This window comes from Cavia porcellus, unplaced genomic scaffold (assembly GCF_034190915.1).
Source record: "Cavia porcellus strain 051 isolate PalLab524CR breed Dunkin Hartley unplaced genomic scaffold, mCavPor4.1 scaffold_28, whole genome shotgun sequence".
Lineage (NCBI taxonomy): Eukaryota > Metazoa > Chordata > Mammalia > Rodentia > Caviidae > Cavia > Cavia porcellus.
In genome coordinates, this window is record NW_026947511.1 from 36,368,176 (window position 1) to 36,381,002 (window position 12,827).

General features: G+C 55.5%; 1 protein-coding gene across 4 annotated transcripts in view; it reads right to left on the reverse strand.

Annotated features, from left to right (window-relative positions):
- Zcchc24 (zinc finger CCHC-type containing 24) overlaps positions 1–4,805 on the reverse strand; it is a 47,881-nt gene extending 43,076 nt beyond the window's left edge. The window contains exon 1 of one of the 4 annotated variants that reach the window (XM_063238760.1): positions 4,383–4,805. In XM_063238760.1, coding sequence (XP_063094830.1) covers positions 4,383–4,628 — 246 coding nt within the window. In that variant the 5' untranslated portion in view covers positions 4,629–4,805. The remainder of the gene's footprint in view (positions 1–4,382) is intronic. The other 3 variants (XM_063238761.1, XM_063238762.1, XM_003473614.4) reach the window with 3 other exon arrangements.
- Between the last annotated feature and the right edge of the window lie 8,022 nt (positions 4,806–12,827).

The following is a 12,827-nucleotide window of genomic DNA, read 5'->3' on the forward strand; positions in this document are numbered from 1 at the left end:
GCTGTGCCACTGCCCTGCAGGCGATGGATGTAGCCTCTGTCTTGCCTTCTGTAAAATGGCAGCTATGAGTGATACTAACAGCAACCCAACACCAAGAGTTCAGAAGGGCCATGCACCAGTCTCCTTCTCCACTGGCTACACTTGCTCTGGTGCTGCAGCCCCTGGACGGGCCACTGCTGGTGACTGATCACTAGCACCTTCCACCTGACTCACCCCAAGGCCTGGTCTCCCTCCAAGCCCATGCTGACCCAGGCAACCTCCTGTGATGGAGGGAGGGCCGGGCTGCTTTGGTCAGCAGTATCCTTAACTGAGCCACCATTTGGCGTCCCAAGAGGGTTGGTTCCCATAGTACAGCCTATGCACGGTAGCCTCATTGTCCAGATGGGGAAACTGAGGCTCTGCAAGAGGCAGATGATACGCTTAGGGCACCAGTGGCAGAACCAGAACTCCAGCCTACAACCCAGGGTCCCTGAGCTGTCCTGTGTGCATGTGTATGTAGGGGTTGGTAATCTGTCACTTGGTGGTTGTCTGGCCACACTGATCTTCCCCAACTGCTGGCCAAGCCTTAAAAAGCCATTCTTCTAGCACACACTCATCCTCAGGAAGAGGACAGCTTTGCCCCACACTCACCCTGTTGCCCTTTGGCTCATTTCCACTGGCTGCGGGCACAGGTGACACAGGTGGCACAGGTGGCACAGGTGACACAGGTGGCACAGGTGATACAGGTGACCCCTGCACACTGTCCAGCTGGAAATCATTGAAAGCAGGACCCAGGTTTTGCTCTCACAGTTCTGCATGCACACAAGGCCCCAGGAGGCAGCCAAGAAGCTTCACGATACTCTGCCTACTGTCCCCAAAGCTTCAGTGGCTGAGTCATGCGGCAGAGAGGAGGGGTCTGCAGTGTCACTGGACATAAGCTGGGACCCAGGAGGGGACTCTGGGACAGCTCCCTAAATATGAGGTTAGGCCACCAGGGCAGTGTTGACTCTAGGAGCACCACTGGGACTGACAAATCCTGGCAGATATCCAGTGCCAAAAACATTCTCTGCTCCAGCAGGTAGGGAAATGTGGGGCTGAAGACCAGTGGACATGTTTTGTTCCCCAGGACTCCTCAAAACCTTCGCTGTGCCAGCTGGTACTGTCTGACCACAAGGAAAGGACAGCATGCTGCGCTTTCCCAGTATGTGAGACCCCAAAGCCCCTCCCCAACAGCCACAGAGTACAGGTCACTTGACATGGCCACGCCTTCCAGCCACTTCTATCCAGGAGGAAAAGGGAAAGCGGATGGTTGCCCCGAGGAGCTCATCTAATGAGGGATGCAGTGGCGCCTGCCTGTAATTCCAGCACTTGGGAGGCTGAGACAGAAAGATCACTGAGAGTTTGAGACCAGCCTACGCTATATAATGAGACTTAAGGTGTCCGCCTACAAGTAATGGGCCGGCTGTGTCTCCTCTGGGTCTCAGTATCTCTCAGGGCCAGAAGGTAATGCATAACTGCTTTTCCAGAGGTGAGATCCCATGGCCCCCATGCTGCTGAGAATTGAAATTCTAAAGAGAACTTGGCAGGAAATACTCCTCATTGCAAGCACCCACTCTTCCCAAGATCCATCTTCCTGGGGACCAGAGGAGAGGGGGTGCTCAGAAGTTTCCCTCCAACAGATCAGGTTTCCCAAAGTGGGGTTCACAGGGCCTTAGTGTCTTTTAAGAAAGTGCACAAGATGCCCTTGGCCATTTAAAAGTCACCTCCTGGCATCTACCCTGAACTCGCATGTGAACACTGCCATCGCCCTCCCGGCTTAGAACCCCAGCTTATCTGCAGCTCCTGTGGCCGAGGATCCAGGGGCACAATGAGCTACTGTGCCCCCATGTCCTCGCCTCCCCCCAGTGCCAGCTGCATTCATGGTGTTTTGCTATTGTGGTGGGAGCAGCCTGGGGGTGGGGCAGCAGGGGGTGGGCTCTTGGCACAGGGGCTGGCACAGGCGGCTGTGGTCAGCGGTCAGCATGCAAGTCACATCCGCGGGTGCTGCCACTGGTCTGCCGGGCCTCACACAGAATGGCAGAGCTCCTGGGCTCCAGGTCCCTTTGTAGAATCCTCTCCAGCCACACAGGATTTGCTGTGGTCTGACCAGCCCCTTGATGACACTGAGGTGGGGGGATTTCTTCTTGCCTTCTTAGCCAGTTGCTATTTTGGAGCCATATCAGGTCACCAGCTAAGCCCTGAATGCAGGAGAGGCCTGTCCCCAAGAAACAGCTGGGGATCTGAGCTGGGGAGGGGGGGGTGCTGCTGAGGCTCAGACAGGCTTCCGGAAGTCAGGAGCCAGCCTGCCAACCCTCCAAGGAAGCCACTGGCCTGTGAGCACAAGAGAAGCCCCTTGTGTCCCCTGAGCCCAGCCTGTAAGCAGGCACATCTCTTCTCGTTAGGAGAGATCTCCAGCCCAGACAGACTACCCTAGGGGATGGTAGGGACCAGACTGAACACATGGGCAAACTGAGGCTCTGGGAGAGACAAGGAGTTTCCTGAAATCAGACCATGACAGACTACTGCTGTAGAAAACCTTTACCTGCTCCTTCCCCACTGTGCTTTCTGATGGAGAAACTGAGGCACACGGCAACCAGTGACAGGACATAGGTCTGAGCCATAGCTAGGACCCTGAAGGCCAGAAATTTCCAAAAAGAGACCACATCCTACTAGCAAAGGGGACTCCTGATGGTCCCCAGGATTTCTTAGCAGAGACACACATGGGCAACAAGACCGCCACAGAGTGGGTGTGAAAGGAGGTCTCACAGGCTGATTAGGGACTCCACTCAACTTGCAGGTCACTGTCTCCTTCTGCGTGGGGTGCACTGATCCAGTCACCCACCTTCCCAACACCACATCACATACTGGGAAAGCACCCCCATCCAGTCACCCACATTTGCACATACTGCCTTGTTGGCCTACAAGCTGGGCCCTTCACTGGCCCTGTGGCTGCCAAGCCCCAGGGACCCACGCAGCACTCAACAAATGTTTAGTTAAAGAATAAACAACTGGGAAGACAGACGCAGGCACTGAAGACACATTCCACGAACAAGCCCCGGTCACCTGAAGCTAGTTCCCTGAAGAGGCGGCAGTCTTTTACAAGAAAGAAAGATCTCCAGCCAAGAACCATTCCTCATTCAGAGCGCGCGCTTTACAGTTTACAAAGAGCACTGGCATACAGATGCTTTTGCCTGGCACCGAAGGGAAACTTTCCAGACCCACGTCCCTCCACTATGCCAGCTTCCCCCACTACTGCTACCCACGGGGGTCGAGGAGGCTGCAGGAAGTGTGGGTCTTGGGCCAGCGTTTTATATATCCATGAATCCTCCAGTAAGTAAGGGCAGGGTTGAGCATATTGGTGAGGCCAGAAAGGGCAACCTGTGGCCTCCAGCACATAACCCCAGCCCACTGTTGCATACATAGGCCATCTCCCCTGCTCTCCAGACTGGCTCTGCTTGGGCCTCCACAAAGGAAGTCAGTGAAAGCCACAGGGTGCCTGCGATTTCCAAATGGAGCTGGCGCAGGTGGGGTACAGGAGGAGGGGGATCTAGCATAAGGCTGAGAGGAGTGACACCTGGAAGGGCTTGGAGAAGCCCCCTCTGAGGGGCTGAGAGGTCAGGGCCCTCTGGGTATTTATCTAGCTGGAAAAGAGGCACTGCCCCGTAGACTTTGTAACTGAATCCACCAACCAGGCTAACTTGGCGACAAGGGAGGCCCAAGTTTCAGAAGAAGGCCTGGGCAGCTGGAACTGCTCCCCCTATCTAGTCCCCGCGACCCCCTCCCGCCGCCCCAGAGAGCTGTAAGGATTTCCCTTTCATTTCCTTCCAGGCTGGGAGGGCAAGGGACAGCGCAGTCTGTGGGTCAAGCCCTCAAAAACCACTTCCTATGCGGCTGGGGGAGGGCAAGCAGCTGGACGGCCAATCTGGGGGTCACCGTTTGGGAATAGCAGGGGCAATCCTCTGGGCCAGCCCCAGCTCTCCAAGGCTCCTTTCAGGTCAGCAATCATGGAAGTCGGTGAAGATTTTAGGCCCTTCTGGAGGAGTTAGGAGCTGAATCTGCACTCTGGGTCCCAGTGAGCGGTGGCCAGGAGGCGGACAGCGTTGGGCTAGGGAAAGATAGTTGGAAGGGGCTCCCCACCGTGGCCGCACCCCTGCTGTCCGTAGGGAATCCGGAGACACCCCCGCCTCCCAGCCTCCTCTGAGCAGGGCTCCGGGGTTAGAGAGGGGGCGGGAGGCAGGGCCCTGTCCGGGCCTGAGTTGCGCCAGCCTGGAGGTGACCTGGTCTGGGGACGCCCGGGGGACCCCGGGTGTTGGGTCTGGCAGAACGAGCCGGGAGCGCGGGGCGAGCGCGCGCGGGGCACCCACCTCTCCGCGCTGCAGCTGTAGGAAGCTGTTGAGATAGCTGGAGTGCAGAGGCGAGCCCAGCTGCTCGGGGCGGCCCTTGCCGAAGCCCAGCTCCGGGGGCGCGGCGCCGGCGGGCGGTTCGGGCCGGAAGGCATCGAAGGCACTGGCCTGGTGCGTGTCCTGCAGCGACAGGTAGACCCAGTTGAGCAGCTGGGCCGGCTGGTACACCGAGGCGGCGCTCGTGTCGATGGCCGACAGCAGGCTCATTTTGCAGCGGCCGCGCCGGCCCCTCCCCGGCCGCCCGCTCGCGCCCCCCTCCCGGCGGAGGGGCGGGCACCGGGGAGCCTGTGCCCACTGCGAGCCGCCCGAGCCCCGACGGCGGTCGCCTCGCGCCCTGCGCCCCGCGCGCTGCCCGCAGCCGCTGCCGCCGCCGCCGCCGCCTCCCCCCTGACTGCAGCCCCGGCGCGCGCGGGCGGAGGAAGGAGGCAGCGAAAGTTGGGCAGGAAACTTTGGGCCCCGCCCCCTACACCGCCCGCCCCGCCTCTCCCCTCCTCTGCCCGCCCCTCTCCACCCCTTCTCTCCCCTCCCTTCGCTGCGATCCGCTATCTGCCTCGCTAGTGACCCCTCCGGTGGCCGCTCCCAGGGTGGGGTCGGCAGAGGAGGCCCCGCCCTCGCCCGCCCTCAATGTCCCTTCGCGCCCTCCATTGGCTACCTCGTGGAATATGCAAATAGAGGAGGCGGGGCGATGGGCAAAGAGAGGCTGGTGGATACATTGTAACTCGGCGCCGGGCCGCCCCTAGGCGGTCCCTCCAGCCCCATCCACACCGCGGGGCGGGCCGGGCGGCTCCTGGGGCACCGGGAGCTCCGCACTGCCCGGGCCCAATCAGTCTCGCCCCTGCCTCGGCTCCAGTCCATCTCGTTCCTTCCCAACTCCTTTCCAGTTGTTTTATAGAGACGCACACGCACACACCGGCTCTGTCGCCTGTGTCCCTCTTTTCGCTGTTGGTCTGCATGTTTTTGTGACTGTCCCTCTGTCTCCTCAGTCTCTTCTGTCTCCGTCTGGTCTACTGCTTGCCTCTCTCTCCTCCCTCACCGCTCTCCTACACTCCTCTCCTCCGCTATCGCCGTGGGACCCTCCCCTCGCGCTTAATTCCTTCCATCTGCAGAACCGCTCTGCGGGCCGGCTGCACCGAGGGGGGCCGGGTTCCTGCCCCAGGAAGAACTCCCTGTCCCCACACCCCCGCCCTCCTCCCTTTCTCCCTTCTCTTATTTCTGCTCTGGGCCCGCCTGGCTCCTTGCCCCTTTGGTCCTTAGCGGGTCGCCAAAAACCCAGCCAGGGCCAAGGGATGTCGGGAACCAACATCTGTCCGGAAGGAGCCCTGTTCTCACCAGACACCCCCGAAACCCCAGGGCCTTCACCGGCTCAGCCTCGCCGCCGCGGTCTTGGGGACCCAGTGGCAAGGCCCAAATCGCTGTGCCCACCAAGCGGAACTGACCTCCTGCTGAGAACCCGCTGTGCTGCGCTTCTGGCTTCTCGGGCTTCCAGCCCACCTGCAGGCAGCTCTGGAGCTTTTCAGATGCCAGCCTGGCCGTCATCCTGACTCGGGATGTTTGTGAGGTTACCAACTTGGGGATGGGAAGCAGATCCCAAAATGCTTAGCTCTCTGCCAAGCCAGCCCCTCTGGGAGGATTTCTCCCACTACCTGTCCTGGGTGATTTAGTGCATCTGTGGAGGCGTGGACCAGGGGAGCCTTCCTTCTGTAGTGACCACGCACAGCCCTTTGCTTCCAACGAAGTGTCCCTTCGGTCTCCAATCTCCATTTTGTCAAAGATTTTGAGAACCAATGTATGATTGTTAACATATGCCAATCGTATCGCGGTTTTTATTCGTTAAAGGCACACATCTATCCAATGCCCTTTGTCATTTTAAGCTGTGTCAAACCTATTTGCTTAAAAAAAAAAAGGCACCTGGTTGTTGGGAATACATGCAAAAACCCTCTCACTTTTAGAAATGCACAACTCTGCTTCCCTTTGAGCTCTCACAGGGAAGTGCAGGGTGTGGAGCCACCAGTATAGATCATCCCTAGACTTTATAGAAAGAAAACTGCTGTTCAGAGAGGTGACGTCTCCCAACTGCACAGCCAGGTAGTTGGGGAGCCAAGAACAGAGCGTCCGGCACCCAGCTGCAACCCAAGCTCTCTAACTTGGCTCCCATTCATGCTTTAGATGAAGGTTGCCCTGCCAGGTGGAAGTGCTTAATGTTTCCCTCACTATGGAAATTCTTTTATGGGTCATGCAGGTGTAAGGTGGTCAATGGTTCTGTTAGGATCCACAAGGAACAAAATACACCTGTCATGTTTTCAGTTCGAGACCAAGCCTGATATTGGCATGGACGCCTTCTCTTGTTATACCCGGTGACCACACTGATGGCCTCTGCTGCCTTTTCTCCTCTCTCCTCCATTGTTCCTAGGCAAAACCTGGTGGAGTGGTCAGGAAAGTTACACTGGGCTGAGGATTGGCTGGATCAAGGCATAGATGTGTGTGTGTTAAGGCTGAATGGCTGCTTGGGTTCTGTGCTTTTCTTTCCTACTGCCCACAGCACACCTGCTTAACACCTGTGTTCTATACCCAGAAGGTGATCAATAAATATGAGCAATTTACAGGTAATTGGCCCCAATGGCTGGCTGACTTGAGGTCAGATTCTCAGCCAGCTGCTCTAGAATCCCCTGAGACAGTATGATCCATGGGAATGGGGCACAGGACGTGAGTGACCAGATGGGTACCAGGGGCCTTGTACCAGGCCAGGAGACTGGGCCAGCCCCAAACCTATGGCTCTCATCATGTCCACATCAAGAAACCTCACATTGGAAATGCCGGAGGTCCCAGCCTAAGCCCCCACCTTACACAGGAGAAGGCAAAGGATTGCCAAGGTCACCCAGTGAGCCTGATAGTTAAACTACCAGTTCTAAGCACATCCCAGCTCTCCATGCATTGGTCTCAGTCTGGCCAGGTCCCAGGTGGTAACTCTGTCCCCTCATGTTGACTCAAAGCTGAATATAGGTGGGAACTCTCAAGTGAGGCTCTCTCTTCCTTGTCTAGGAACTTCATCCACCCCAGGATTGCCAGAATGGGACGGTGAAGAGAAGACAGGGTGAGTGACCTTGGACAGGTCTCTACCCTCTCTTAAACCTGTGGGGTTAACGACTGAGAGTGTCCATCTCATCCCTGCCCACTTCTCCAGGGACCAGTGGGTCCAATGAGCATGCAAACAGGATGCTGATTTGCTAGCTGTGAGCAGCCAGCCAGTAGGTAAGCGAGTATTGATCTGGTTTCAACAATGACCAGATCTGGTTCATCTGGAGAGGTGGGGAAAGAGGCAGAAGGGAAATGTCAGCCTCTAAAGTCTCCTGGGCACCGGTCTGATAGGTGTTTGGGGAAGTTTCAAACCCAGAGCTTTGTATTCAGAGGAGCAGGGCAAATGTGAGCCTGAAGAGGAAGTAGGGCAGGAGGAGTTCATTGAGATAAAATAAGCTTTTAATTTGGGCTCAAAAGACCAACAGAGATGAGCAGGGACAGAAGATGTGGTTTCACGATCCTATGCAAATTGACTCCGTTGATTTCTGAGACACTTTGGGTGACTGATGGTGTGAAGAGACCCAGAGGTCCCTGGAACCTGCTGCACTATCCTGCGTCAGGAACACTGCAGAGGACTCCCTAGCCGGGCTGTGCTTTGCCTCTCCTGTCCTGGGCCAGGGCCCAACCCTAGGTGCCTTTGCAGGGTGTTGACACAGAAGGTGTCAGTTTACAGCAGAAAGGGCAAAATGGCAAATCCTCTCTTGCCTATGCCACTGTCCCATCCCCCATAGGGGACAGAGGTGGTGGAATGCAGACCTTCTTCCCATACCTGACCCCAGCTTCCTCCTCGGCACAGCACTCCACAGTTGACTACGCCTGAGAACTGGTTGTCACCCCAACCTTCTTTCTGCCCCCTCCCAGAGCTCTCCCATCCTCAGGGTGACTCTGTGCAGAATTACAGAAACACTACCCCACCTGCAAGGGGCTGAATCTTGGTTGGAAGCCACCTTTGTGTACACACACACACACACACACACACATACAAGTGGTCCTGCTTTGTCCCGTGGGTGCAGGCACCCAGCTTGGGGAACACTGGCCAGATTTTATCCCTCTTGACCCCAGATGTCCTGCAGCACACAGATGGTAAAGCCATAAGGGCTGCTTGACCCCTCCGCCCCTCCCACAGGCTCTTGCTCAGCCTTTGAAAGCCAGGAAGGTGGATAGATCCCCCAACCCCACGCTCAGGCTGCTGAACCGTGGGACGTGCCTGGGCCTTTGGAGATTGTGCAACACTGGCCATCTGAGTTTCTCAGCCTGGATCATTTCCTCGGGAATCAAATCTCCTCCTGTTGCAGGGAGGACTGGGCACTCCTAGGGCCCTGGGGGGTGGAGGCCCTCTGTGCAGTTGTTTGCCAGCTGCGGAGGGTCAGGGGGACAGAGGGGAGCCTGGCATGGACATCAGGCCTGGGGTGCATGTGGTTTGGCAAACCAGCAGAGCACCCCCAGGGCCTTTGGCTCCTGATGGAGCCCTGTTCCCAGAGGAGCCACCCTTGGAAAAGTAGGGGACCAAGCTGGGCCCTTCCTCATAGGCAGTAGTCACGTTCCTCCCCTCCTTCCAATTCGAACATGAAATTGCTAAAGAAGAAAAAGGAGAGAAGGAGGAAGAGGAAAAGGAAGAGGAGGAGGAAGAGGAGGGACGATGGAGGAGGAAGAAGGACATCAAGTACATTTTACCAGTGGCCTCTCAGCTTGTGGAGGAACACCAGGGTACCAGCAGTCCCTGGTCACTCCAGAAGATACCTGGCCACGCAGGGCCATTGATCCAATGTGATCATGCCCTCCTGTGGAGGACAGCTGTGGGGAACAGTTTGGGGATCTGTCTGTGTATCAGCCTGTGGGACATTTGCAGCCTGTGGGACAGCACCCTGAAGTGGAATGGGCAGAGCTCTCTGTGTTATTTTGAGACAAGCCCTGGCCACATCAAAGAATGGAAGGGAAGCTGGCTAATAGAGATGTTGTCTCTCTGGTCACCCAGTGACCTTCCTTCTTAGAATTTTTCCATGCAGCCCATGAGATGTGGCTCAAGTGGTGTGGACATGGCATTCAAAGCCTCTCCCACACCGGACTTCTGCCATCTCGCTATACAAATTGGATGCATGCCCTGTCCCCCAACTCTCTGCCTGCATGCACAAGGCTTTCCTGCCTCCAGGCCTTTGCACGTGCCATCCTCTATCAAGAGGAGGTTCCCATGTAGTCTTCCTGCAGCCTCCACGCCCTACAAGACTCCTACAATGCCACCCCATGCTTGCTCACACCCATTAGACAGTCTCCCTTCCATCCTTGCCCCAGGGTCATCTCTGTGGTGCCATAGCACTCAGCAAGCAGTCCATCTTCCCTTCCCCTGCTCCCACCCCACACTGTGGGTGCCCCTGTCTCACCTGCACTGGACTCAGACTGGCCCTCTGTTTACTTAAGGAATCCAGGAATAAGTCCAGCCAGGCTTTGTGGTCTAGAGCCTCAGAGACAGGAGCCTGTCATCTGCTCTGGGACAAATTAGAGTTGGGGAGCGCTGAAGAAACGCAGCGGGCTCTGGCAGGGACGAGCAGCGAGCGCCAAGCATTGGTAGCCTCAGCCAGGTGTGAATGCGTCCCAAGGAGCATGCGTAGGAAATGGAGCCTCCAGTGCAGCCACGGCGGGAGGTGGGGGCGAGGCAGGCTGGAGTGTAGCTCGGTGCATGGCACTTGTGTCCCATGAGCAAGGATGAGCAAGGCATCTCCAGGGAACCTGGTTCCAAGGGCTCTGCCCCCTGAGCCAGCTAACATCATTACAAAATGAGTGGGCTGGCTCCCTTTGAGCTTCTCATCTTCTGCCCATCCTCAAGTGCCACATTGACGTTGAACTTCAAGGGCCTCGAGAACTACAGGGAAATAAATTTTTCTTCTTTATCAATTGTCCAATCTGTGGCTCCCCCCGCCCTTTTTTAAAATGTATTCCAGAGTGGCCTTGAACTCACTGCGTAGCTCAGGCTGGCCTCAGACTCTCGACCATCTTCCTGCCTCAGCCTTCCGAGTGTGGGGATTACAGCGGGGCACCACCACAGACATGCCAGTCTGGGGCTCTTTGTTGTAGCAGCATACAGAAATACAGTCCTCTAAGGCAGCCGAGTTTGGTGGTGCTCTGTCAACCGTGCCACCTCCTCCACTCTCTGCCCAGCTGCCTGAAAACCCCCAGGCTATAAGCCTCCAACCACCACCCCCGGCACTGTCTTCTCCTCCACCCTGGGCCCTGTCCCAGCCCAAGTGGCTGTACATTAGGATAAACATGTAGTTCGCTTAGTTCGCTCACTCCGTCCAGGTGTGTGCTTGTTTTTCTGTAGCGCTAGTAAATTAAGAATTCCCCTCTTTCACTTTGAAATCAAATTAAATGTGTGCTTACCACCCCACTCTCCTAGTCCATCAGCAAAACCCACCCCTTTGGCCCAATGTCTCACTTGCCCGGCAGGTTCTCAGTGCCACTTACCTCCTCTCTGTCTTCTCTGGACTGGCCCAGGCTGCTGAGGGGTGCTGGAGACCCTTGTGCCACCGTGAAGGCTGGGGCCCCGAAATATTTGCTTTCTGGCTCAAGCCGCCCTGAGTAGAGATTAGAAAGTCTTGAACACTCTCTGTGCTTACAGGAGTTATTTCAAACCTTTCCCCTCCCCATTTTTTTTTTCCTTTCCTTTTTGTTCCTCTCATGACCTTCTGTCCCACCCTTTTTCATCCATCTGGGTTGGTGACCTTGCTTTTCATAGAAGCTACTAGGTGGATAGTCCCTCAACATCCTGCCACAACCTTTCTTACTTACCTGTTCTGGCATCTGTTTGGGGGCTCCTCCTCTGGGGCTCAGGAACCTCAGCTTCCTTTTGCAATCACCCCCCCCCCCCCCCGCCTCCTCGCTAGCCATTTAGCACCCTGGATTGTCTATGTAATCACATCCTGCTTTCTCTATCCCTCCACACCGGCATGGATTTTCTGTGCTCACTGTTCCCCGGCTCAGGGCTCAGTAACACGCTGGCCCCAGATCCTCGGGCTCCCACTCCCATCTCTCCCCTGGAGATGCTTCGCAATCTGAATTGCCCTCCTTGATGTCGAATCCTCCAGTTCTCTGCCCTGACCCGAGTGGTATTTGGCATTGGTGCTCACCCCCTCACCCCCATGGCTCTTTGCTGTCCGTCTCTTTGGCCACTGGAAAGTAGTTTCCTATGCCGAGCTCTGCTCTGCCTGCCCTGGCCACTGGTTTACCAGGGAGCTGAACTCTCCTTATCCTCTCTCATTGTCTCAGTGATGTGTGTTGGGTTTTTTTTTTTTTTAAATAGCTGGTGGAAGAAATTACTATAAACTTGTTGACATTCTTTGACTTGTGGCCTTGTGGCCACATCAGTCTGCCTCTGTGATGACATCACCTCTTTACTGTGTGTCTGTTCTGCTCGTCTGTGTGTTTCCTAAAAGACACCCGTCTCAGATTTAGGACCTACCTGACCTGAGTAAACTGAGACGGTTCTGTCTTAGGAGCTTTAGCTTAATTATATCTGCAAGTACCCTTTCTCCAAACAAAGAAATAAGATTATGATCACAAGATGCAGTGAATACTTAAAAAAATGTACTATAACAAAACATACATCCCCATTGATCTTCAAAATATTCCCCTTGCTTTGGACACACTTATCCCATTATTTGTGCCACTTTCTGAAGCAGCCTTGGAAGTCCTCTTTGGTGAATGCCTTTTGGTGTGTTGCCATGGCTGCCTTTGGTTGCCTTGATATCCTGATTTCATTCAAAGCCTTCACCTTTCACGGTCATTGTATCAGTTAGGGTCTGCTAGAGGGGCAGGTTTAATATAAAAATACATTTACGATACATAAAGGATTTACTAAGGAGACTCACAGGAGCTGTGTGCGGGATCAGGGGTAGAAGAATGCTCTGGAGGGCTGGGGGATCTGGCTGGAGGTCGAAGGTCTGGAGCTCGCCGGGGAGTGCGGTGTGAGTCTGTGTTGGAAAGCCAAAGAATCTGCGCTGGATGGTTGAAGACTATGTGCTAGAAGGCTGAAGGGACTGGAGACAAATGTCCAGAGGCAAAGAAGAAGGCTGGAGTTCCTCCAAAGAAGCATTCCCTTCATTCTCTTTCATTCCATCCAGGCTACAAGCCTATTGGTTGGTGCCACCCACGAAGAGGGTGGATCCTCCCTCTTCAATTTGTGACCTACTTGTCAATCACTCCTACCCCCGCCTCCCCCAGAACTGTGCTCTGCTAAGCCATTAGGTCTTTCTTAATCCATTCAAGTTGACATATCACAATGAGCTGCTACAATCCCCTCCATGTCAACGAATTTCCAGACATATCTCTTAAAACCAT